The sequence below is a fragment of the Ranitomeya imitator genome, chromosome 9 (genome assembly GCF_032444005.1).
Source record: "Ranitomeya imitator isolate aRanImi1 chromosome 9, aRanImi1.pri, whole genome shotgun sequence".
In the NCBI taxonomy this organism is placed as follows: domain Eukaryota; kingdom Metazoa; phylum Chordata; class Amphibia; order Anura; family Dendrobatidae; genus Ranitomeya; species Ranitomeya imitator.
Window position 1 is genome coordinate 135433446 of NC_091290.1, and position 26510 is coordinate 135459955.

The window sequence follows — 26510 nt, forward strand, 5'->3', positions numbered from 1 at the left end:
ACTGTATCCTCACCCATCCCTTGTAGATTGTGAGCCCTCGCGGGCAGGGTCCTCTCTCCTCCTGTACCAGTTGTGACTTGTATTGTTCAAGATTATTGTACTTGTTTTATTATGTATACCCCTCCTCACATGTAAAGCGCCATGGAATAAATGGCGCTATAATAATGATATTAGCAACTGCCTCCAATTAGATACTGTATGTAGTAAAGTTTTTGTGATTTGTTCTGTCTGTTTCCCCATAGGCCGGGACTAGCAGGACCTTAGATATCCATGGATACGACCACTGATATAGTGACTGTTAGTTGCTAGTGGTCATAACCATGGGTTTCTAAGGTTCTTCAATGCCTACACATGAGGAAAGAGACACAGCGAATCAGAAAAGCTATACTACATTTCTAATTGATGTTGTTAGCTACTGCTATTATTTCTACACCTACTACATACTGGGATAGGATCTTGGAGATTGGAATACACCTTTAAGTCTTAAGCTTCAAATCCATTGAGATTATGTATCGTTCAAACCTATGAACGTTATGGAGTTGCAGTTCTTTTCTGAGAACCGGTTAATTTGATGCCCCTCCCCTCCCCCGCGCGACCTGCGCTGGAGTGCCCACGCCCTGACCTGCGCTGGAGTGCCCACGCCCTCCCCCGCGCGACCTGCGCTGGAGTGCCCACGCCCTCCCCCGCGCGACCTGCGCTGGAGTGCCCACGCCCTCACCCGCGCGACCTGCGCTGGAGTGCCCACGCCCTCACCCGCGCGACCTGCGCTGGAGTGCCCACGCCCTCCCCCGCGCGACCTGCGCTGGAGTGCCCACGCCCTCCCCCGCGCGACCTGCGCTGGAGTGCCCACGCCCTCCCCCGCGCGACCTGCGCTGGAGTGCCCACGCCCTCCCCCGCGCGACCTGCGCTGGAGTGCCCACGCCCTCCCCCGCGCGACCTGCGCTGGAGTGCCCACGCCCTCCCCCGCGCTGGAGTGCCCACGCCCTCCCCCGCGCTGGAGTGCCCACGCCCTCCCCCGCGCTGGAGTGCCCACGCCCTCCCCCGCGCTGGAGTGCCCACGCCCTCCCCCGCGCTGGAGTGCCCACGCCCTCCCCCGCGCTGGAGTGCCCACGCCCTCCCCCGCGCTGGAGTGCCCACGCCCTCCCCCGCGCTGGAGTGCCCACGCCCTCCCCCGCGCTGGAGTGCCCACGCCCTCCCCCGCGCTGGAGTGCCCACGCCCTCCCCCGCGCTGGAGTGCCCACGCCCTCCCCCGCGCTGGAGTGCCCACGCCCTCCCCCGCGCTGGAGTGCCCACGCCCTCCCCCGCGCTGGAGTGCCCACGCCCTCCCCCGCGCTGGAGTGCCCACGCCCTCCCCCGCGCTGGAGTGCCCACGCCCTCCCCCGCGCTGGAGTGCCCACGCCCTCCCCCGCGCTGGAGTGCCCACGCCCTCCCCCGCGCTGGAGTGCCCACGCCCTCCCCTCCCCGCCCTCCCCCCCACGCCGGGCTCTCCCCGCCCTCCCCCCCACGCCGGGCTCTCCCCGCCCTCCCCCCCACGCCGGGCTCTCCCCGCCCTCCCCCCCACGCCGGGCTCTCCCCCCCACGCCGGGCTCTCCCCCCCACGCCGGGCCCTCCCCCCCCACGCCGGGCCCTCCCCCCCCTCCCCCCCACGCTGGGCTCTCCCGACTTCTCCTGCTCCGACATTACCACATACGCTCCAGTTTCTCTTGCCCCTGCACCGTTCTCTTGAGAGTTTGTGCCAAGTTCCTAGATGTGTTAAGTAAATAAGGCAGCACACTGCAGCGCTAGAACATACAAACTTGAAAAACGAAATTTGAACTGCATTACTGCACTAGAAATATGAAAAATTAGAGCTTTTAGCGCATAAAAATGGCCAATTTTATGTGTACCTGGTAGCCCCGTTACGGCATCTCTCTTATACCAGGTCCTAAACTTGTCTTACCTCGCTGAGAATAAACGTCTCCATCTGAATGGGTACATGTGAAAACCTCTTACTAGACTAAAATTCTCTCTCTCTGTGGAGGGGTATAGAGAGAGAATTTTAGTCTACTAAGAGGTTTCACATGTACCCATTCAGATGGAGACGTTTATTCTCAGCGAGGTAAGGCAAGTTTAGGACCTGGTATAAGAGAGATGCCGTAACGGGGCTACCAGGTACACATAAAATTGGCCATTTTTATGCGCTAAAAGCTCTAATTTTTCATATTTCTAGTGCAGTAATGCAGTTCAAATTTCGTTTTTCAAGTTTGTATGTTCTAGCGCTGCAGTGTGCTGCCTTATTTACTTAACTATATACGAGTTGGCGACTCTAGGTTCAGCACCTGTTCACACTGAGTCTATGTTTGGATGTGCCGGTCAGGTTTTTGAAAAGTTCCTAGACGTGGACATACAGCTACAAATACATGTGTGGAGTAATAAGTGTTGCATGTGCCTTGTATTGGCCCCAGTACTGGCATGGACGCATTGATCCCTCTGCTCCACTTTAATCACCAATAATGCCACAACAAAAACCCTAGAGGATAAAGCTGAGGATGTTGTCTGCGTTGATGAAGCCTCGCACTGCTTTATACGTCCTTCCATCGTGAACGCCACCTTGTCATCATTAATCTCTTAGAAGCAGTGAGGACGTCACACAAGCTTTCATTCTGGATAGTTTCCCCAGATGTGATCATGGCCTTCTTTCCATGTTTGATCAATATCCAGCATCAAGAAACCGATCCCCTTTGTATAATGAGAACCTAAAAAGTCTTCTGAGGAAATCTCTTCTAAGGAACAGGTGTGGGGGGAGGGGTATCAAAGAAGAAAGAAATCGGACAAATATCAAATCGCTGTTTTCAAAGATCTAATTTATCACTTTTCGAGTATTTCTCCATCATTTTAAGGGTAATTTGCAAAACAATGACGGTAGATTTACTGTCGTTATTAGTTAGGGAAGGAAATTTTATATTTATGGTTTTTGTCTATCGTTGTTGAATCTGTGTCCTGTCAGGTAGGGTGCATTACTGTATAATTCACTCCTCATCTGCCCTTCCAATCGGCCCCTCGTCTGCCCTTCCAATCGGCTCTTCTTCTGCCCTTCCAATCGGCCCCTGGTCTGCCCTTCCAATCGGCCCCTCGTCTGCCCTTCCAATCGGCCCCTCGTCTGCCCTTCCAATCGGCCCCTCGTCTGCCCTTCCAATCGGCCCCTCGTCTGCCCTTCCAATCGGCTCCTCGTCTGCCCTTCCAATCGGCTGCTCGTCTGCCCTGCCAATCGGCCCCTCGTCTGCCCTTTCAATCGGCCCCTCGTCTGCCCTTCCAATCGGCTCCTCGTCTGCCCTTCCAATCGGCCCCTCGTCTGCCCTTCCAATCGGACCCTCGTCTGCCCTTCCAATCGGACCCTCGTCTGCCCTTCCAATCGGACCCTCGTCTGCCCTTCCAATCGGCCCCTCGTCTGCCCTTCCAATCGGCCCCTCGTCTGCCCTTCCAATCTGCTCTTCTTCTGCCCTTCCAATCGGCCCCTCGTCTGCCCTTCCAATCGGCCCCTCGTCTGCCCTTCCAATCGGCTCCTCGTCTGCCCTTCCAATTGGCTGCTCGTCTGCCCTTCCAATCGGCTCCTCGTCTGCCCTTCCAATTGGCTGCTCGTCTGCCCTGCCAATCGGCCCCTCGTCTGCCCTGCCAATCGGCCCCTCGTCTGCCCTGCCAATCGGCCCCTCGTCTGCCCTGCCAGTCGGCTCCTCAACAGCTGTATTTTAAAGTCTGTGTTATGACTACCATACCCAGCCTTTCTTCCCCCATGTCTTCTGTCCTGAATGAACAGTGTATTCCTTTGAAGCCGTGTTCAGACTGATGCATGTCGCAGTCCTTCTACGTATCACAACGCCCAGACTGACCAAGATCTCTCCTGGCCTAAACATATTTGAGGTTCTACCTTTGGGACTGGAGACCCCATGATCAGTGTGGACATTGCATTCTGGGAGATACAGCTGGCAGAGCCCGGCCTTAGGCTGATAGTCCCCGTCATAGACTTTACAAAACAACTCTAGAAAGCGAGTTTCCATCTAGACAAATCAAACATCTTTGCAATTTATCGATTATTACAAATTCTCTTTATTTTCAGGAATAGAGTGATTTTTTAATTCTATAGTTTGCAGCTCGTTGCCTAGGTTACCGACCACCTTTGTAGGCACAGAGTAGTGGGTTATCTAGGAACGCGGTGCTTGCAGGCTTTCCACTGTAGAGGCTGTTGCTCCATATATGTTTTTTTGCTTGTTTTTTTTGTAACCCTGGACCTAGATGTGTTGCTTTTACTTAAATAATGTATTGTATCTAATTTGCCAACTTTTATTTTCGTCACAAATATGTTGAGAAATATGTAGTTAACTTCATCTACACTGAAATGTCTGTTTATTTTCATATCCGCGTTAAATCTGCCGCTTTTCTCACTTGTCATCCACTTTGCATCTGATTATTATTATTTTTTTTACTCCACTTTGTGGTTACTTTTCAGCAGTGAGCACTGGAGGGCAGCAGCCGTCTGTAATATTCACAGGGGGTACCGTTATGCTGCTCAATGGGACAAGTCAGGTTTAAAAAAAAAAAGTAATAACTCTTTAAAGGGTTCCTTCCATTTTCATAAATGGGTATAGCTGGATAGTGTGTGTAATTTAGCGTTTATTAGCTATTTTCAGCCATACTTGAGATATTGACACTTTTTTGTTCACAACTCATTGCCTTGGAGACCGACCACCGCTGCTAGACCTCAGAGTGTGCTCTGTTTTGAATCGCCGGTCAAAACATGGTCAATTTAAAAGCTATCCAGCAGCGGAGGTCGGTCTCCTCGGCAGCGGCTGCAAATTTTAGCAATTTGTACAAGCCCAATATTGTACTCCCAAGGTGAGAATATCCCTTTTAAAGGGTGTTAGGGGTAGCGTGACAAGCCCCCTTAACGGTCTGTGTACACCTAGCTAATTTGTTGCTGAAAGTTTAACCAAAAAATCCGTTAATTTACGCCTTTACGTTGACTTATTTTGGTTTTGGCGCACTATTTTCGGCTTGGGTTTTAATCATCCAGATGTTCTAGAAAGGTGGCAAAGTTTTTGCACAATTGTTTTCCGGTGCCCTAATAATGCAGCACAACATTTGCCTATATATATTTTTTTTATTATAATTTATTGCAAACTATATTTATTTATTATAATTTAGTGCAAACTAAGCTGCCACTTTTCACTTTTAAAAAAAAAAAGGTCATAAATAAGGTAAAAAAAAAAAAAGTAGCATATTTACTTATCACTGCAAGACTAGGTGTCTCATGCCTCCTGGTCCTACCACTGATTTAACAACTTTCTGCCTATGCACAGTGTACACAGTAAGCTGCCAATCAGTGGTGTGGGCGAGGTTATACAGGGCTCAGCATTCAAGAGAACCACTAGATCGTATCAAAATGACAGCAAGCTGCCCAGTAAGTGACACATCGCTGGAATCAGGGTCTCTGCCCCTACATGTTGATTCTCTCAGATAACTTGCTGACTGATCCCCATTAAATAAGCCCAATGTTATGGGGTAAAAGGCCACATTGAGACGCCTTGCTTACAGTTTGCCGTCCTCCAGCATTCCCGTGCCACAATGTTAGCTGGGCTCTGACTAGGAGAGCGAGGACCAAGTGCACAATCCTGTCCTCTTTTTTTTTTTTTAAACTGTTGTCCACCTACAGGAGCACTTTTTATTTTATTTTTTAACATAATTGCATGTAATTGAATCTAAAACAAAAAAACAACTAATTTTTGCAATTGGTTTTCATAAAAAAAAATATTGCAGATTTTGCCTTCTGTGGTCTCGGTGTTGATGGCTGCTGAATAAGTGAACTGATAATCAGTCAGTGAGCTCGCTGTGACAGTCTGGCTGGGAGTTTGGTGACTGTTATCTGTCCTTCTCTGAGCTCCTCTAAGCTGATTTATCACCATAGACCACATCAAAGTGTAATGTGCAGAGGAAAAAAAACCTGTAAAAACGCCATTTGATAATAACTTGCATTGGTATAAAATCTCCAAGATCCTATCCCAATATGTTGCATGCGGAATTATAATATTAGGAAATCCCTCCAATTAGAAATGTAGAATAGTTCTTCTGATAAGCTAGGTCTCTTATCCCATGTGAAGGGCGTTGCAGTAGCTTAGGTATCCATGGTAACGACAAATCATATAGTGACAGTTGTTAGTGGCTGTAACCATGGATGCCCTTCACAAGGGGTAAGCGACATAGCTAATCAGAAGAACTATACTACATTTCTAATTGTAGGGATTTGCTAATACTATTATGGCACATACTACATATTGGGATAGGATCTTGTAGATTTTTTTTTGACCATTTTTTAGAACCGGTCTGTAATCCATGTTGGAAAATACATCACATTTCTGGCGTTAATTACGCCTCTCTTCCTCCGGATGTTAATTATCCCTTGCCCTTCTCGTAGATAATGAGGCGGCCATGACGGCAGTCAGCGCCGCACACGTGCAGTCGTCCATGGCCATCAGTGATCCGTGAATGTGTCACACTCACACGTTCCTGTAATAATCACGCAGCCCCTGCAGTATAATTGCAGGATAATTAACGGATCATCTGTCTCACGGTCCCGCGTCCCTTTTTTTTTCGCCTCCCCCCCCCCTACATTCAGATGGAGTTGTTATGATTTTGCATATGATTACAGCCTTGTGCAGAACAACAGCGACATCTACACGTGTGGCAATGGCAGCGAGTCCGGCACATGTATACATACATCCTGCCCTGCAGCCTTACCTGGGGGAATCTCTAAAAGTTGGGAGCTGCCGCGGCGGGCGGCCACATCCTCCTCCTCCCTGGGTACCACAAGGTGACATCCTCCCCCCTGCAGAAATTAGGGGCTGACATGTCGGGGGTCTCCAATTATCCTCAGGAATGTGCTGGCCGGTCATCTGTAGGGACTGCTTAGCTCCGATCTTAGACGCCAGATTATTATTATTTTTTTTTTCCTTCCAACTTTCTCGTTTCCGAATAAGCCCCCCCTCTCTCCCCCGTCCGAGGGGCTCTAATGAGATGCAAATGAGATATGCAGAAAGCCATAGCCCCGTAGGATGATTAACCACTGCCGACTTCAGGCTGCGCCAGTTTAATAACCCTCCGCTCCTCGGCAGAGGAGTAAGATTCCGGACCCCCATCGTTGCGTTTCTCCAGGAGGGGGGGGGGGTCTGCGCTTTCCTCATCCTTTAGTGCTCGCCTTTGTAATCCACTTCATTATTTTATAGTGTGCCCAAGCTCGTTAGCGAAACAATTATTCCTCATTCGAAAAAAAAAAAAAAAGTGCGGATGTATTAAGGAAAAAATCAAGCGCAGCTGTAAATCCATTGCGGGGCTGATATTCCAGGTTCCAATGCTCACCATACTTTATTTTTTGTAAGATCTTCTCGCCATGACTTATCCATTATTATTATTTTTTTTTCCAGCGCCAGATTTTGCACCCGGTGCCCGGATCCAGCCCAGCCTCGACCATGTGAGTACCCATCCATCCGGGGCACGCTCTTTTGGCTTTGCACCCGTGAAGTGCAGCGCTCTTTGCAAAGTGGCGGCAGACTCCTGACTAGCTCCCAAGTTTCTGCTCCTCGGAGTGACGCTCCCACATATAGGCAGATCCGGGAGAAAGGTTTAGGTTCGGCCCCATTCATCTCCCTGGTGATAGCAGCAAATGCAGATAAATCTCTCGCAGCCTCCTGATCTTGCTGCTGCTTCTGGGGAGCTGCCTTTTTTTTTTTTTCCTGCCACGTACCTGCTCTGGAAACGTTTCTATGTAGATTTTTTTTGCCTTTTTTTTTGCCTCTTATCCAGGTGTCCCTTGGCAGAGGCCATCCCTGTAAAATCCGCGGCCCAGAACCTTTTGTTTGTTGTTGACGAGGCGTCTCTTTCCATGTTAATTGCCAAACGAGCTCGCCGAGCCGCAAGAAAGCGAATCCCCGGAGGAAGACGTAATGTTGTAAAAGATGCCAGGGTCCTTGGCACGGATCCTTTTTTTTTTATCCAATGATGATTTTTTTTTTTCCCCTCCATGTTTATCCACTGGCTCCATACTCAACTGGCGCGGCAGGATCCATCATTGCTTGCTCACTGCGGCAGAAGAAACATTTGGGGGGGAGGGGGTATCCACATCCGTCGCCCCCATGCCCGCTCGTTCACCTATCCTCCATGTCCTTGCATCCCTTTGGCAATGGAGGGTCCGCTCTGGCAGTCGGCGCCCCGTTCTTTGTCTGCTCCGGAGACCCACTTCATTGGCCGCCGTGACATATACCCGCTGCCGATATCACACGAAACTGTGGCGTTGCCACTGAGTGGATGGCATCGTGCCAGCTCGTCTGCCATCCGCCCTTGCTTTTTTTTTTTTTTTTTTTTCCGCTTTCCTCCTCCCTCCTCCTGTCGGCTTGATGTTAATTAACAGACGGGCTAATTGATTTAAAAGCTGGAACCAAAAAAAAAAAAAATTACAATTAACTTTTCCCAGAGGGTAGGAGCGAGCGGCAGCCTGGCATGGGTCTGCTGGGCGTAGGGGAGAGGGGGCTGTGCGAAGCCTGCAGCATAGGAAATGGGGGCAGAAAAAATAATAACTACAAGCCCCTAGCAGTATTGGAGACCAGCTGATGGGAATTGTGGAGAAACTGCCTGGGCAGGACTATATACTGCCATTCTGTTTTATTCCAAATAAGCTGGGCACTCCCCATTCCCTCCCCCTGAGCCGAGAACGCCATGCTGAACTCATCCGTCCCCCCCATTAACACCCTGCAATTAGGTAAAATAATCCCCCGGGACCAAGAACGCCTCGTCAGATGAAATAATTATGAAGTGTTGTGCGCCGTCGCACAGCCCCCCTCTTCTTTAACCGTCAGCGTCCTTATTTCCTAATTCCGGATATGTCCATATATATGCGTACATTGGCACCGTCCGGTCCCACCGCTGCCCGCATCTTTGCATCTTTTTTTTTTTTTTTCCCCCATTCTCAAAAGGCCTTAAAAATTTCCAGCGCTGAACCAGTTAATTAACAGCGCAATTAGCCATGCAAATAACGGGCTTTGTTTGGGGGCTGTTTGTTTTGCATGGACCTGTGCATCTGGGAAGAGGAGATTGTAGGGCGAGAGATGCCATCATCACCATGTCTGACTGGTCCTGTCCTCTCCTGGAAGCCTAAATCTGTGCCGCCACCACCGCCGTCCTAGGGAGAAAAAAAAAAATACAGTGTGCAAATCAGCCCACATTTGCATAATGTCTCCTGCCTTGAATATGCAGATGAGCTGTATAATTTATGAGGAGTCTGGAAGCATTTTTTTTCCCTTCTCTCCATGATTTGCAGAGAGGGGGTTAGATTCCTCCCTGTGCCAGCTCTGCACACACCATCTACAAGCTGCGCCCTCGGATCTGGCATTTCTTTTCAGGAAGGTTTATTATTATTATTATTATGATTATTAATTTTTTTAATTTTTTCTTCCTTGTCTGCCACCACGTTGGAAGAGGTGCCCAATGGAGAGCCCACAGCGCGGGGCATATAGTCCTGGGTGCAGCTCGTCAGGTTCCCTTTAACTCATCAGCCGCTGACATGAAAGGGAGGGTAAAACCTGAGGTGGCGTTAATTAAGGAAAAAATAAATAAATAAGTGAGCGGCTCTCGGGAGTCGGCCGGCTTGTAATATTAGCATAGAGGAATCGTAATGGAGTCTGCCCCGGAAGTCGTTTTTATAGAATTTTTATTATATGTTTATTTTATTTTTTTGTGCAGACCTCCTTTCCCCTCCAAAAAGATAGGATTTCACTATATATATATATATATATATATATATATATATATATATATATATATATATATATACCGTATATATGTGTGTGTATATATATATATATATATATATATATATATTTATTTATTTTGCAGGCCTCGTTTCCTAAAATGTAGAATATTTTCTATTTTTTTAATTTTTATATTGTGAGGACCTCCTCTTTTTTCTCAAAAATATGTTTCTATTTTTCTTATCTTATTTCTTATTTATTTATTTTTTATTGTGGAGACCTCCTCTCCCTTACAAAATTATAAAATTTGTACTATTTTTTTTTTTTAATTATTGTGCAGGCGTCCTCTCCCCTCCAAAAAAAATTGTTTTGTTTTTTTTTACATTTTTTTTTATTTATTTTTGTTTTTCTTGATTATCCAGAAAAAAGTATTCCTATTCACCTGTTATGCACACCTTCTCTCCCCTCCCAAAATTTTGAATTTTAATAAAAGTATTAAAATAAAAAAATTTTTTTAAAAAGGTTCGGTTCTGTGTATAGGAATGTACATGTAGATCCGAGAGGTGAGCGGGTCCAGGCCTTGTGGAACTACAGCAGCCAGAAAGCCCAATGATGGATATTCTACATACATCTAATGGGGCAATAACCGCTGGATAACAAAAGATGTCCCAAAAACTAGAATAAAATTTTTTTTTTAAATAATTGGAGCAAGAGGGGGAAAAAAAATACTGTGTGTGTATATATATCTATTTAATTCAACAAAAAAACAAAATGAGAATTGTATTTCTTATCTTTTCATTTTTGTTCCCGAGTTCTCTTTTTCCCCCCTGTTACTAGAACAATTGATTAAAGGAAACGACACAAAGGAAAAATTAAATAATAATGCTAATAAAAAAAAAAAAAGTTTCTCCCTTTCAATAATTGAGTAGGTGGGAGTTGTTCCCTATTATGCTTCCAATTGTTTTGGTTTTTTTTGTCTCACGACTTAGACAAGTGAAGGGTTAACGTTACTGCTCTTAATTAATGCACTAATTCTGTTGCCAATTTTCCTCGTTTAGTTTCTCCTCCCAGATTAAAATGCAGTTGGCGTCCATTAGTATAACGTGGGCCTGGGCGGCTGCGTTAGGGAACAGAGGCCGGACTATTGTGGTGAAATGATGGCATGTGATAGCCGGCTTGGCTCACGTCCCTAATTTGCGTGTTTTTTTTTTGTTTTTTTTTTACAGAGGAGTCGTGCGGGAAGTGGAGGAGCTGAGGGATCTGGTGATGAATAAGGAGCTTCTCGTACAACAGCTGCACAGTCAACTGAGGGACGTGATCCACAGCCAGGAGCTGAGCCGCGTCGAGGTAGGGTCGGACGCCCCCCACACGAGGTGCAATGTCATTGCTGACGCCAGAGCCCGCAATTTTTCTTTTTTCCTGGCTGTCGACATGTTGTTCATCTCCAGTCATTTTTATGACGTTGTAATATCCAGCGCACATCACGTCTGGGCTCTCTACTCATCATATACACTTGGATTATCCCAAAAAGTCACAGTCACGGGCCAATCTTGGTGCAAATTATCACACTTTTTTTTTGCTGGACAGAGAACTCCTCAGACTTTTCCACATGCTGACGTGATAGTTGTGTGACGTTGTAGTGTCCTCCGTTTGAGCAGCGTGCCCACACTCATCCGTGGCTCCAAGTCTCCTGACCCAAAGCCGACAGCTCATATTTGGCTGCCGAGTTTGAATCGCGAGACCCATGGCCGACCTGTGAATTACACGGATGTGCTGAACCGGTAGATCCTGTTACTGACCCAGTGACTCCTGTAAGAGCAGAAGCCTCAGCGGACTCCAGTGTGAACAGAGCCGTTCTCATCGGGCAACATGAGAGGTGAATCTCAGATCAATGGATTATAAAACAAATGGCACCTTGTCAGGATTAGAATTGGGATTATATCACAGTATGTAGCCTCCAGATCTGCTAGTGAGAGGATGCAATCCAATATGTTGTGCTTTATATTGCACACTGACATTGCATGCAGCAAAAAAAGGTATTCCGTTGTCCTATTATTATTTTAGGATGTGGGGGAAGGGCACTGTAGTGGAGCACCGTGCGCATGTTTTTTTTTTTTATGGAGGAGGGCACTGTGGATGATGGCACTATAGTGGAGCACCCTGCGCATCGTTTCCCTATGGGCGAAGGCACTGTGGTGGAGGGCACTGCACATGTTTTCCCTATGGGCGAAGGCGCTGTGGATGAAGGCACTATAGTGGAGCGCCCTGCACATGTTTTCCCTACGGGGGAGGGCACTGTGGATGATGGCACTGTGGGGCAGAGCCCTGCGCTTGTTTTCCCTATGGGGGAGGGCACTGTTGATGATGGCACTGTGGTGGAGGGCCCTGCACATGTTTTCCCTATGGGGGATGGCACTGTGGATGATGGCACTGTGGTGGAGGGCCCTGCACATGTTTTCCCTATGGGGGATGGCACTGTGGATGATGGCACTGTGGGGCAGGGCCCTGCACATGTTTTCCCTATGGGGGATGGCACTGTGGATGATGGCACTGTGGTGGAGGGCCCTGCACATGTTTTCCCTATGGGGGAGGGCACTGTTGATGATGGCACTGTGGTGGAGGGCCCTGCACATGTTTTCCCTATGGGGGAGGGCACTGTGGATAATGGCACTGTGGTGGAGGACCCTGCACATGTTTTCCCTATGGGCAAAGGCACTGTGGGGCAGGGCGCTGCGCATGTTTTTCTATGAAGGAGGGCACTTTGGATGATGGCACTGTGGGGCAGGGTGCTGCGCATGCTTTTCTATGGAGGAGGGCACTGTGGATGATGGCACTGTGAGGCAGGGAGCTGCGCATGTTTTCCCTATGGGGGAGGGCACTGTGGATGATGACACTGTGTAGAAAGGCCCTGCGCATGTTTTCCCTATGGGGGAGGGCACTGTGGATGATGGCACTGTGGTGGAGGGCCCTGCGCATGTTTTCCCTATGCGGGAGGGCACTGTGGATAATGGCACTGTGGTGGAGGGCCCTGCACATGTTTTCCCTATGGGTGAAGGCACTGTAGGGCAGGGCGCTGTGCATGTTTTTCTATGGAGGAGGGCACTTTGGATGATGGCACTGTGGGGCAGGGCCCTGCGCATGTTTTCCCTATGGGGAGGGCACTGTGGATGATAGCACTGTGGGGCAGGGCGCTGCGCATGGTTTTCTATGGAGGAGGGCACTGTGGATGATGGCACTGTGGGGCAGGGCCCTGCGCATGTTTTCCCTATGGGGGAGGGCACTGTGGATGATAGCACTGTGGGGCAGGGCGCTGTGCATGTTTTTCTATGGAGGAGGGCACTTTGGATGATGGCACTGTGGGGCAGGGCCCTGCGCATGTTTTCCCTATGGGGAGGGCACTGTGGATGATAGCACTGTGGGGCAGGGCGCTGCGCATGGTTTTCTATGGAGGAGGGCACTGTGGATGATGGCACTGTGGGGCAGGGCCCTGCGCATGTTTTCCCTATGGGGGAGGGCACTGTGGATGATGGCACTGTGGGGCAGGGCCCTGCGCATGTTTTCCCTATGGGGGAGGGCACTGTGGATGATGGCACTGTGGGGCAGGGCCCTGCGCATGTTTTCCTTATGGGGAAGGCACTGTGGATGACAGCACTGTGGTGGAGGGCACTGCGCATGTTTTCCCTATGGGGGAGGGCACTGTGGATGATGGCACTGTGGGGCAGGGCCCTGCGCATGTTTTCCCTATGGGGGAGGGCACTGTGGATGATGGCACTGTGGGGCAGGGCCCTGCGCATGTTTTCCCTATGGGGGAGGGCACTGTGGATGATGGCACTGTGGGGCAGGGCCCTGCGCATGTTTTCCCTATGGGGGATGGCACTGTGGATGATGGCACTGTGGTGGAGGGCCCTGCACATGTTTTCCCTATGGGGGAGGGCACTGTTGATGATGGCACTGTGGTGGAGGGCCCTGCACATGTTTTCCCTATGGGGGAGGGCACTGTGGATAATGGCACTGTGGTGGAGGACCCTGCACATGTTTTCCCTATGGGCAAAGGCACTGTGGGGCAGGGCGCTGCGCATGTTTTTCTATGAAGGAGGGCACTTTGGATGATGGCACTGTGGGGCAGGGTGCTGCGCATGCTTTTCTATGGAGGAGGGCACTGTGGATGATGGCACTGTGAGGCAGGGAGCTGCGCATGTTTTCCCTATGGGGGAGGGCACTGTGGATGATGACACTGTGTAGAAAGGCCCTGCGCATGTTTTCCCTATGGGGGAGGGCACTGTGGATGATGGCACTGTGGTGGAGGGCCCTGCGCATGTTTTCCCTATGCGGGAGGGCACTGTGGATAATGGCACTGTGGTGGAGGGCCCTGCACATGTTTTCCCTATGGGTGAAGGCACTGTAGGGCAGGGCGCTGTGCATGTTTTTCTATGGAGGAGGGCACTTTGGATGATGGCACTGTGGGGCAGGGCCCTGCGCATGTTTTCCCTATGGGGAGGGCACTGTGGATGATAGCACTGTGGGGCAGGGCGCTGCGCATGGTTTTCTATGGAGGAGGGCACTGTGGATGATGGCACTGTGGGGCAGGGCCCTGCGCATGTTTTCCCTATGGGGGAGGGCACTGTGGATGATAGCACTGTGGGGCAGGGCGCTGTGCATGTTTTTCTATGGAGGAGGGCACTTTGGATGATGGCACTGTGGGGCAGGGCCCTGCGCATGTTTTCCCTATGGGGAGGGCACTGTGGATGATAGCACTGTGGGGCAGGGCGCTGCGCATGGTTTTCTATGGAGGAGGGCACTGTGGATGATGGCACTGTGGGGCAGGGCCCTGCGCATGTTTTCCCTATGGGGGAGGGCACTGTGGATGATGGCACTGTGGGGCAGGGCCCTGCGCATGTTTTCCCTATGGGGGAGGGCACTGTGGATGATGGCACTGTGGGGCAGGGCCCTGCGCATGTTTTCCTTATGGGGAAGGCACTGTGGATGACAGCACTGTGGTGGAGGGCACTGCGCATGTTTTCCCTATGGGGGAGGGCACTGTGGATGATGGCACTGTGGGGCAGGGCCCTGCGCATGTTTTCCCTATGGGGGAGGGCACTGTGGATGATGGCACTGTGGGGCAGGGCCCTGCGCATGTTTTCCCTATGGGGGAGGGCACTGTGGATGATGGCACTGTGGGGCAGGGCCCTGCGCATGTTTTCCCTATGGGGGAGGGCACTGTGGATGATGGCACTGTGGGGCAGGGCCCTGCGCATGTTTTCCCTATGGGGGAGGGCACTGTGGATGATGGCACTGTGGGGCAGGGCCCTGCGCATGTTTTCCTTATGGGGAAGGCACTGTGGATGACAGCACTGTGGTGGAGGGCACTGCGCATGTTTTCCCTATGGGGAAGGCACTGTGGATGACAGCACTGTGGTGGAGGGCACTGCGCATGTTTTCCCTATGGGGGAGGGCACTGTGGATGATGGCACTGTGGTGGAGGGCACTGCGCATGTTTTCCCTATGGGGGAGGGAACTGTGGATGATGGCACTGTGGGACAGGGCCCTGTGCATGTTTTCTCTATGGTGTCATTCCATGGTAACTTACATTTACAAGCCAAAAACTGGCTACAGACTGTTCTTTGAAGGCAGGCACAAAAAGGAGTGAATGTATATTGTACATTAAACTATTCTCAATAGATTTCAACACAGATTGATTTTTCAACAATAAAATTAAATACAAAATACAGTGTTATTACTTGGTAACTTACATTACAAAAAAAAGGAAAGGCAATTGTCCTTCATGAGTCTGCCAAGTTTTCTGTTCTACTAAACGGGGGAGAAGCGCTATTTTTTATTGTATTAAAACACCATAGTCCCAGCAACTTTAAATTAAAAAAAATTCTTTTAACCTGTCAAGTTAAAAGCAACATTTTTTTTACAAGAAATATAGATAACTTACGTTACCGCACAGTATAGTAACTTATGTTACAGTATGTTACCATTTATTGTGTTAAACTTATTGTAAGGTAAGTTACCATCATCTTTGTAACTGTGTTGTAACGTAAGCTACCATGGAATTACCCTATGGGTAAGGCACTGTGGGGGAGGGCACTGCGCATGTTTTCAATGTGGATGATGGCACTGTTGGGGGAGGGCACTACTCTTTTTTTCCTTATGGGAAGGGCACTGTGGATGATGGCACTGTGCATGTTTTCCCCAAAGGGCCCTTTGGACTGTGGCCCTATTGGGTAGGGCACTGTGATTGCGGTCCTGTGGGGGGAGGACAGCGTGGTTGGCGCTCATGTGGGGGATGGCGGAGTATGTGGTTGGTGGTCATGTGGGGGATGGTGGAGTATGTGGTTGGTGGTCATGTGGGGGATGGCGGAGAATGTGGTTAGCGGTCATGTGGGGGATGGCGGAGTATGTGGTTGGCGATCATTTGGGGGATGGCGGAGAACGTGGTTGGTTGCCATGTGGGGGATGGTGGAGTATGTGGTTGGCGGTCATGTGGGGGATAGTGGAGTATGTGGTTGGCGATCATTTGGGGGATGGCGGAGAACGTGGTTGGCGGTCATGTGGGGGATGGTGGAGTATGTGGTTGGCGGTCATGTGGGGGATAGTGGAGTATGTGGTTGGCGGTCATGTGGGGGATGGCGGAGAACGTGGTTGGTGGCCATGTGGGGGATGGTGGAGTATGTGGGGGATGGTGGAGAATGTGGTTGGCGGTCATGTGGGGGATGGCGGAGAATGTGGTTGGTGGTCATTTGGGGGATGGCGGAGAACGTGGTTGGTTGCCATGTGAGGGATGGTGGAGTATGTGGTTGGCGGTCATGTGGGGGATGGCGGAGTATGTGGTTGGCGGTCATGTGGGGGATGGCGGAGAACGTGGTTGGTTGCCATGTGGGGGGATGGTGGAGTATGTGGTTGGCAGTCATGTGGGGGATGGCGGAGTATATGGTTGGCGGTCATGTGGGGGATGGCGGAGATCGTGGTTGGTGGCCATGTGGGGGATGGTGGAGTATGTGGGGGATGGTGGAGAATGTGGTTGGCGGTCATGTGGGGAATGGCGGAGAATGTGGTTGGCGGTCATGTGGGGGATGGCGGAGTATGTGCTTGGTGGTCATGTGGGGGATGGCGGAGAACGTGGTTGGCGGTCATGTGGGGGATAGTGGAGTATGTGGTTGGCGGTCATGTGGGGGATGGTGGAGAATATGGTTGGCGGTCACTTGGGGGATGGCGGAGAATGTGGTTGGCGGTCATGTGGGGGATGGCGGAGTATGTGCTTGGTGGTCATGTGGGGATGGCGGAGAACGTGGTTGGCGGTCATGTGGGGGATAGTGGAGTATGTGGTTGGCGGTCATGTGGGGGATGGCGGAGTATGTGCTTGGTGGTCATGTGGGGGATGGCGGAGAACGTGGTTGGCGGTCATGTGGGGGATAGTGGAGTATGTGGTTGGCGGTCATGTGGGGGATGGTGGAGAATATGGTTGGCGGTCACTTGGGGGATGGCGGAGAATGTGGTTGGCGGTCATGTGGGGGATGGCGGAGAATGTGGTTGGTGGTCTTGTGGGGGATAGTGGAGAATGTGGTTGGCGGTCATGTGGGGGATGGTGGAGAATGTGGTTGGCGGTCATGTGGGGGATGGCGGAGAATGTGGTTGGCGGTCTTGTGGGGGATGGTGGAGAATATGGTTGGCGGTCATGTGGGGGATGGTGGAGATTGTGGTTGGCGGTCATGTGGGGGATGGCGGAGAATGTGGTTGGCGGTCATGCGGGGGATGGTGGAGATTGTGGTTGGCGGTCATGTGGTGGATGGCGGAGAATGTGGTTGGTGGTCATGCGGGGGATGGCGGAGTATGTGGTTGGCGGTCATGTGGGGGATGGCGGAGAATGTGTTTGGTGGTCATGCGGGGGATGGTGGAGTATGTGGTTGGCGGTCATGTGGGGGATGGCACCGCAGCTGTTACCTGCACGGTTTATTTCCTGGTAATTGCCACGTCTGTGAGGTTTGGGGACGGGGTTTTGTCGGTGATTTCCTGATTATCTGAGCTGTTCGGAAATGCAAAATGTTTTTCTTTTGAGGCTTTCAGACAGTGGAGGGCAGAGTTTCCGAACTGGTAGTTTTCAAGATGGTGCAGAACTCCAACTCCTGTCATGCCCTGACTGATGCATGCGGCCATGGCATGCTGGTAGTTGTAGTCCGGCAGCAGCTGGAGCTCCACAGGTTGGTCGTCCCAGGTGTAGGTAGTTCTTTGTCACATCTCCTTAGTTATACAGCGATGGTCCTTGCTGGGCAGATTATCTGGGTCCCAGGAAAGTTGGATGATTGTTTCCCAGAAGGGGAAATTAATTATGAAAATGAAGCAAAAAAAAAAAAAACTTAAAGAAAAATGATTTAATATTTTAAGTGAAAAATGTCCCAATGCTGCTGATTGGTAATGTGTAGTGATAGCGATCCATGGTGATTCCCCGGGTGGCTTCGCAGTGAGGATATATGCGGGGGGATAACCGGGGCTCTGTCTACGCTATGATGTAGAGACGAGGCGGGCGTGAATGATGGGATCCCCGGCCGCCGGCACAGTCACACTGGACACTCTTCCATCCCTCGGCCATTAATCTGCAGCTGCTGGGAGAGAGGAAGATTTACTGGCTGCTACTCCCATGTATTCACCCTGCTCCGTCCTCCCAGCTACATCTGCCTGGCAGCACCTTACAGATCACCGCGCAGGAATCTATCACCACGAAGTGCGGCCATCTGATCGATGACTGAGTAATGGACTCCGAGTACATTAGCGAGCCCCAGTCTAATGGCAAGCTGTTGCCTATGGCTCCTGATAGCGATCACTCATGGTGTCCTCTAACTCATTAGCTGCTGCCAAGACTTGGCTCATGTACAGGCTGGGGGTGCGATCAGCGCATTCTAGAGATGGTATCATATGTGTTACTTTAAAGGGTTATTCCCAAGCTAGTAAGTAATCCCGTAACCACAGGGTAGGCGGCCATTTACTGACCACTGCTGATCCGAAGATTGGGGCTTTAGAGCCCGATCCTGAGCACTAAGCTTGGCTTACTCCAGTAGCGCCTCCACTTCTCCTGGGAAGAGTCCAGAGACCCTGTTCGGGGGTTCACTAGAGGTCCCAGCGGTCGTAACCACCAGCGTTTAGTAAGTTATTCCCTATCGTACAGATAGTTTACTATTTCAGCATTAATCGAGCGATAAGTCATAAATCAATAGTTCATGTGAAAATAACAAGCTCAGAGAAATCTGCTTCTTTTTCCTAGTTAATTGTCCTCCGACAATACAGACTTTCCCATTACTGAGATAAGACAGTTGGTGCTTATAAAGTTCTATGGAGAACTTGCAACGGGAACGTCTATATCTGGCTCTAGCTCCTCCTCCTCCATAGAATATTACAAGCACCAGCGGTCAGCCATTGATAAAAGATCAATACTGATGGAGATTTTTTGATGATATTTTACAAAGATTCCTATTTTCTTGTGTAGTATTACATAGTAACATAGTTAGTAAGGCCGAAAAAAGACATTTGTCCATCCAGTTCAGCCTATACTCCATCATAATAAATCCCCAGATCTACGTCCTTCTACAGAACCTAATAATTGTATGATATAATATTGTTCTGCTCCAGGAAGACATCCAGGCCTCTCTTGAACCCCTCGACTGAGTTCGCCATCACCACCTCCTCAGGCAAGCAATTCCAGATTCTCACTGCCCTAACAGTAAAGAATCCTCTTCTATGTTGGTGGAAAAACCTTCTCTCCTCCAGACGCAAAGAATGCCCCCTTGTGCCCGTCACCTTCCTTGGTATAAACAGATCCTCAGCGAGATATTTGTATTGTCCCCTTATATACTTATACATGGTTATTAGATCGCCCCTCAGTCGTCTTTTTTCTAGACTAAATAATCCTAATTTCGCTAATCTATCTGGGTATTGTAGTTCTCCCATCCCCTTTATTAATTTTGTTGCCCTCCTTTGTACTCTCTCTAGTTCCATTATATCCTTCCTGAGCACCGGTGCCCAAAACTGGACACAGTACTCCATGTGCGGTCTAACTAGGGATTTGTACAGAGGCAGTATAATGCTCTCATCATGTGTATCCAGACCTCTTTTAATGCACCCCATGATCCTGTTTGCCTTGGCAGCTGCTGCCTGGCACTGGCTGCTCCAGGTAAGTTTATCATTAACTAGGATCCCCAAGTCCTTCTCCCTGTCAGATTTACCCAGTGGTTTCCCGTTCAGTGTGTAATGGTGATATTGATTCCTTCTTCCCATGTGTATAACCTTACATTTATCATTGTTAAACCTCATCTGCCACCTTTCAGCCCAAGTTTCCAACTTATCCAGATCCATCTGTAGCAGAATACTATCTTCTCTTGTATTAACTGCTTTACATAGTTTTGTATCATCTGCAAATATCGATATTTTACTGTGTAAACCTTCTACCAGATCATTAATGAATATGTTGAAGAGAACAGGTCCCAATACCGACCCCTGCGGTACCCCACTGGTCACAGCGACCCAGTTAGAGACTATACCATTTATAACCACCCTCTGCTTTCTATCACTAAGCCAGTTACTAACCCATTTACACACAATTTCCCCCAGACCAAGCATTCTCATTTTGTGTACCAACCTCTTGTGCGGCACGGTATCAAACGCTTTGGAAAAATCGAGATATACCACGTCCAATGACTCACCGTGGTCCAGCCTATAGCTTACCTCTTCATAAAAACTGATTAGATTGGTTTGACAGGAGCGATTTCTCATAAACCCATGCTGATATGGAGTTAAACAGTTATTCTCATTGAGATAATCCAGAATAACATCCCGCAGAAACCCTTCAAATATTTTACCAACAATAGAGGTTAGACTTACTGGCCTATAATTTCCAGGTTCACTTTTAGAGCCCTTTTTGAATATTGGCACCACATTTGCTGTGCGCCAATCCTGCGGAACAGACCCTGTCGCTATAGAGTCCCTAAAAATAAGAAATAATGGTTTATCTATTACATTACTTAGTTCTCTTAGTACTCGTGGGTGTATGCCATCCGGACCCGGAGATTTATCTATTTTAATCTTATTTAGCCGGTTTCGCACCTCTTCTTGGGTTAGATTGGTGACCCTTAATATAGGGTTTTCATTGTTTCTTGGGATTTCACCTAGCATTTCATTTTCCACCGTGAATACCGTGGAGAAGAAGGTGTTTAATATGTTAGCTTTTTCCTCGTCATCTACAACCATTCTTTCCTCACTATTTTTTAAGGGGCCTACATTTTCAGTTTTTATTCTTTTACTATTGATATAGTTGAAGAACAGTTTGGGATTAGTTTTACTCTCCTTAGCAATGTGCTTCTCTGTTTCCTTTTTGGCAGCTTTAATTAGTTTTTTAGATAAAGTATTTTTCTCCCTATAGTTTTTTAGAGCTTCAATGGTGCCATCCTGCTTTAGTAGTGCAAATGCTTTCTTTTTACTGTTAATTGCCTGTCTTACTTCTTTGTTTAGCCACATTGGGTTTTTCCTATTTCTAGTCCTTTTATTCCCACAAGGTATAAACCGCTTACACTGCCTATTTAGGATGTTCTTAAACATTTCCCATTTATTATCTGTATTCTTATTTCTGAGGATATTGTCCCAGTCTACCAGATTAAGGGCATCTCTAAGCTGTTCAAACTTTGCCTTCCTAAAGTTTAATGTTTTTGTGACTCCCTGACAAGTCCCCCTAGTGAAAGACAGGTGAAACTGTACAATATTGTGGTCGCTATTTCCTAGATGCCCGACCACCTGCAGATTTGTTATTCTGTCAGGTCTATTAGATAGTATTAGGTCTAAAAGTGCTGCTCCTCTGGTTGGATTCTGCACCAATTGTGAAAGATAATTTTTCTTGGTTATTAGCAGAAACCTGTTGCCTTTATGGGTTTCACAGGTTTCTGTTTCCCAGTTAATATCCGGGTAGTTAAAGTCCCCCATAACCAGGACCTCATTATGGGTTGCAGCTTCATCTATCTGCTTTAGAAGTAGACTTTCCATGGTTTCTGTTATATTTGGGGGTTTGTAACAGACCCCAATGAGAATTTTGTTACCATTTTTCCCTCCATGAATTTCGACCCATATGGACTCGACATCCTCATTTCCTTCGCTAATATCCTCCCTTAAAGTGGACTTTAGACAAGACTTTACATAGAGACAAACCCCTCCTCCTCTCCGATTTTTACGATCCTTTCTAAACAGACTGTAACCCTGTAAGTTAACTGCCCAGTCATAGCTTTCATCTAACCATGTCTCGGTTATTCCCACTATGTCAAAGTTACCTGTAGATATTTCTGCTTCTAGTTCTTCCATCTTGTTTGTCAGGCTTCTGGCGTTTGCGAGCATGCAGTATAGAGGATTTTGTTTTGTTCCAATCTCCTCGCTGTGGATTGTTTTTAGAAATGTTCTTACCTCCCTTCTGAGTATGTTTTCCTGGATCTTCTTTGTTCAAGTCTAATGTTTTTCTTCCCGTCCCCTCTTCTTCTAGTTTAACGCCCTCTTGATGAGTGTAGCGAGTCTTCTGGCGAATGTGTGTTTCCCAGGTTTGTTGAGGTGTAGTCCGTCTCTGGCGAGGAGTCCATCGTACAAGTAATTCACACCGTGGTCCAGGAATCCAAATCCTTGTTGTCTGCACCATCGTCTTAGCCAGTTGTTTGCATCAAGGATCCTGTTCCATCTCCTGGTGCCATGCCCGTCTACTGGAAGGATAGAAGAAAAAACTACCTGTGCATCCAGTTCCTTTACTTTCTTCCCCAACTCTTCAAAGTCCTTGCAGATTGTCGGTAGGTCCTTCCTTGCCGTGTCATTGGTGCCAACATGTATCAGAAGAAATGGGTGGACGTCCTTGGAGCTGAAGAGCTTTGGTATCCTATCGGTCACATCCTTGATCATCGCACCTGGAAGGCAGCATACTTCTCTTGCAGTTATGTCCGGTCTGCAGATGGCTGCTTCGGTGCCTCTCAGTAGTGAGTCTCCCACCACCACCACTCTTCGTTGCTTCTTGGCTGTACTTTTTGCTGTCACTTGTTGCTGTGTGCCCTTTTCTTTTTTGCTTGCTGGTATTGCTTCAGCCTTAGGTGTGCCATCTTCATCCTCTACAAAGATTTGATATCGGTTCTTCAGTTGTGTGGTTGGTGATTTCTCCATGGTCTTCTTGCTTCTTTTGGTCACATGCTTCCACTCATCTGCTTTTGGAGGTTCTCTGACACTTTTTTCACCTTCTGTGACCAGTAGAGATGCTTCTGTTCTGTCTAGGAAGTCTTCATTCTCTTTGATGAGTTTCAAAGTTGCTATTCTTTCTTCCAGACCCCGCACCTTTTCTTCTAAAAGGGCCACTAGTCTACACTTCTGACAGGTGGATTCTTGGATTCTTCTTCTGGTCGATCTGTGAACATGTAGCACATGCTGCAGCTCACCATGTAGGTTGTCACATCTGCCATGTTGCTCCTAGATCCTGCTGACTTGCTGTGTGTTTTCCTTCTTGTGTAATCATCTACTCAGCCAAGCTCTCTTGCATTAATGTCCTACAGGCAAAAATTTGCGCGCCATAAGGCGCGCGGTTTGGTGATTCTTTCCAAGCAGCTGGTCCCGGCTGTACCCAACGATCTTCTAGCTTAGGGAGACTCTTCGCTTTTCCCAGAAGGCACCTGGAATATGCAAATTAGCCTCCTCAAGCTTGAATCCCTGGTATTGATTTATGAACTAAAAAATAAAGCATCGGTTACTGTTGTTTATTGTTTTTGGTGAGTTCTAACAGTTGAGTTATTACTAATGCACATAGGGCTGATCATCTTTTGCTTGGCACTGCATGTAATAGTTTGTGTTGGCACCACAGGAGGGGGCGCTATCAGCATGGCCTCGCCAGTCGCTCTACACTTCCGCAGGAGCAGGACAATCACAACCTCGTTTGTTGTCACGTTCTTCTATTCCTGTTTCTGCAGCGTGGCAGGAGCATTATCTATTTCTGCCGTAATGGCACTTGGTGTGTACAATGTGTGGCCCCTGAATGTATTACTTCATCATTGGTCCCTGAAGGATGTATAGAGCAGGCTCAGGAGCCGAGCCCGCTTCATACGCAGCAGGTGTCGGCTGTGTTATTTAGCCCGCATCTGTCTTTTATCAGCAGCGACTGATGCTGGCTCTAGTCACTGCTGTTAACCATTTACATTCTACTGTCAATTACTGACATCAGCATTTAATCCAGTCACTGCTGTTAACCATTTACGTGCTGCTGCATTATGTGTATTAGCTCCTATCTATCGGATCTCCCATTATTGTACCTACTGAAGGTCCACGTAGCTGCCATCTTGGTCCTGTGAACCACAATTACACTGTATACTGCATTACCACCATTGCAGGTTCAAGTCCCCTCCTCTCTTTCTCATCTTTCAGGATACATCGGGGGCTTATATACAGCATTACAGAATGCATTACAGAATGCTGTAGATAAGCCCCTGATGCTGGTGGGCTTAGCTCACCTTCGATTTTGGGGGGTGACGTGTTCCCTTTAAACATTACAGGTCATGGAGAGTGGCAATACAATTTTTTGGGGGGTGGAGTTTCAGAATTTTTTTTAACCACTAAAATATGATATCGCCATAGTTGTACTAACCTTCAAAATCCTATTCCCCGAACATTATTACTGCACAAGGAGCTCTGTAAAAACAAAAAATCATGGCCATTTTTTTTTTTATTTCACTGCACTTGGTTTTTTTCCCCCCCTTTTTTCAGTGTGTTATATTTTAAAATAAATAGTGGCATTCAAAACTAGAGCTCATCTCGCATAAAAAAAAACAAGCCCCCCGTATGGCCACGTCAATGAATAAAATGAAAACCATTTTTGCTGTGATCTTTGCTGTCGGTAGGTGCGTGTAGGCAGGAGCGCTGGCTGCAGCCCTGACGTAAACGTGACGCAGGAATAAAGAGTGTTGTAAATCCTCGATCCTCTGGGCACATGTGCCATGCCTCTAGGGCAGGGGCAGGCAATTAGTTTTCCCGAGGGGTCACATAAGAGACAGTGACTATTGTGGAGGGCAGAACCAATAGGATGAAATTAATTCTGCTCAATATTAATATTAACATAAAAATTACAGTTAATAATTATATCACTTAATATTGAGCAGAATTAAGTATGCTGACGTCCCCTAGATACCATTTTTGCCTCACACAGCGCCTCCTATATATCATATAAGCCCCTTATATACTGTAAGAGGCCCAACATAGCCTCCCTATTCCAGCATGAGACCCCACATAGCCTCCCTATTCCAGCATGAGACCCCACATAGCCTCCCTATTCCAGCATGGGACCCCACATAGCCTCCCTATGTCCAGCATGAGACCCCACATAGCCTCCCTATGTCCAGCATGAGACCCCACATAGCCTCCCTATGTCCAGCATGAGACCCCACATAGCCTCCCTATTCCAGCATGAGACCCCACATAGCCTCCCTATGTCCAGCATGAGACCCCACATAGCCTCCCTATTCCAGCATGAGACCCCACATAGCCTCCCTATTCCAGCATGAGACCCCACATAGCCTCCCTATTCCAGCATGAGACCCCACATAGCCTCCCTATGTCCAGCGTGGGACCCCACATAGCCTCCCTATGTCCAGCATGGGACCCCACATAGCCTCCCTATTCCAGCATGAGACCCCACATAGCCTCCCTATTCCAGCATGGGACCCCACATAGCCTCCCTATTCCAGCATGAGACCCCACATAGCCTCCCTATTCCAGCATGAGACCCCACATAGCCTCCCTATTCCAGCATGAGACCCCACATAGCCTCCCTATGTCCAGCGTGGGACCCCACATAGCCTCCCTATGTCCAGCATGGGACCCCACATAGCCTCCCTATTCCAGCATGAGACCCCACATAGCCTCCCTATTCCAGCATGGGACCCCACATAGCCTCCCTATTCCAGCATGAGACCCCACATAGCCTCCCTATGTCCAGCATGAGACCCCACATAGCCTCCCTATGTCCAGCGTGGGACCCCACATAGCCTCCCTATGTCCAGCATGAGACCCCACATAGCCTCCCTATTCCAGCATGAGACCCCACATAGCCTCCCTATTCCAGCATGGGACCCCACATAGCCTCCCTATTCCAGCATGGGACCCCACATAGCCTCCCTATGTCCAGCATGAGACCCCACATAGCCTCCCTATGTCCAGCGTGGGACCCCACATAGCCTCCCTATGTCCAGCATGAGACCCCACATAGCCTCCCTATGTCCAGCGTGGCACCCCACATAGCCTCCCTATGTCCAGCGTGGGACCCCACATAGCCTCCCTATGTCCAGCATGGGACCCCACATAGCCTCCCTATGTCCAGCGTGGGACCCCACATAGCCTCCCTATGTCCAGCATGGGACCCCACATAGCCTCCCTATGTCCAGCATGGGACCCCACATAGCCTCCCTATGTCCAGCATGGGACCCCACATAGCCTCCCTATGTCCAGTATGAGACCCCACATAGCCTCCCTATGTTCAGCATGAGACCCCACATAGCCTCCCTATGTCCAGCATGGGACCCCACATAGCCTCCCTATGTCTCACGCCAATTGGTGGAAGAAGGGGCCGACTGCCCCTCCTCCACCAATCCCGAGGATGCAGATAGCGGTGACAGTGGGAAGCGGTGGACAGGCTTGGAAGGGCATGGTTTTCAGCCCCTTGGCTCTCTCTGTCTGTGGGCTGGACTGGAACAG

The 26510-nt window shown here is 49.0% G+C and overlaps 1 protein-coding gene and 1 long non-coding RNA gene across 3 annotated transcripts in view; one reads left to right on the forward strand and one right to left on the reverse strand.

Moving 5' to 3' along the window:
• The window catches only part of LOC138649035 (uncharacterized), a 36948-nt gene extending 27772 nt beyond the window's left edge, over positions 1 to 9176 (reverse strand). The window contains exon 1 of the long non-coding RNA XR_011315228.1: positions 6769 to 9176. This is a non-coding gene — a long non-coding RNA (uncharacterized lncRNA). The remainder of the gene's footprint in view (positions 1 to 6768) is intronic.
• Positions 1 to 26510, forward strand: part of PMFBP1 (polyamine modulated factor 1 binding protein 1) — a 127751-nt gene that overhangs the window by 45617 nt on the left and 55624 nt on the right. For both annotated transcript variants that reach the window (XM_069739112.1, XM_069739113.1), the window contains 2 exons: positions 7452 to 7498; positions 10997 to 11117. In XM_069739112.1, coding sequence (XP_069595213.1) covers positions 7452 to 7498; positions 10997 to 11117 — 168 coding nt within the window. The remainder of the gene's footprint in view (positions 1 to 7451; positions 7499 to 10996; positions 11118 to 26510) is intronic.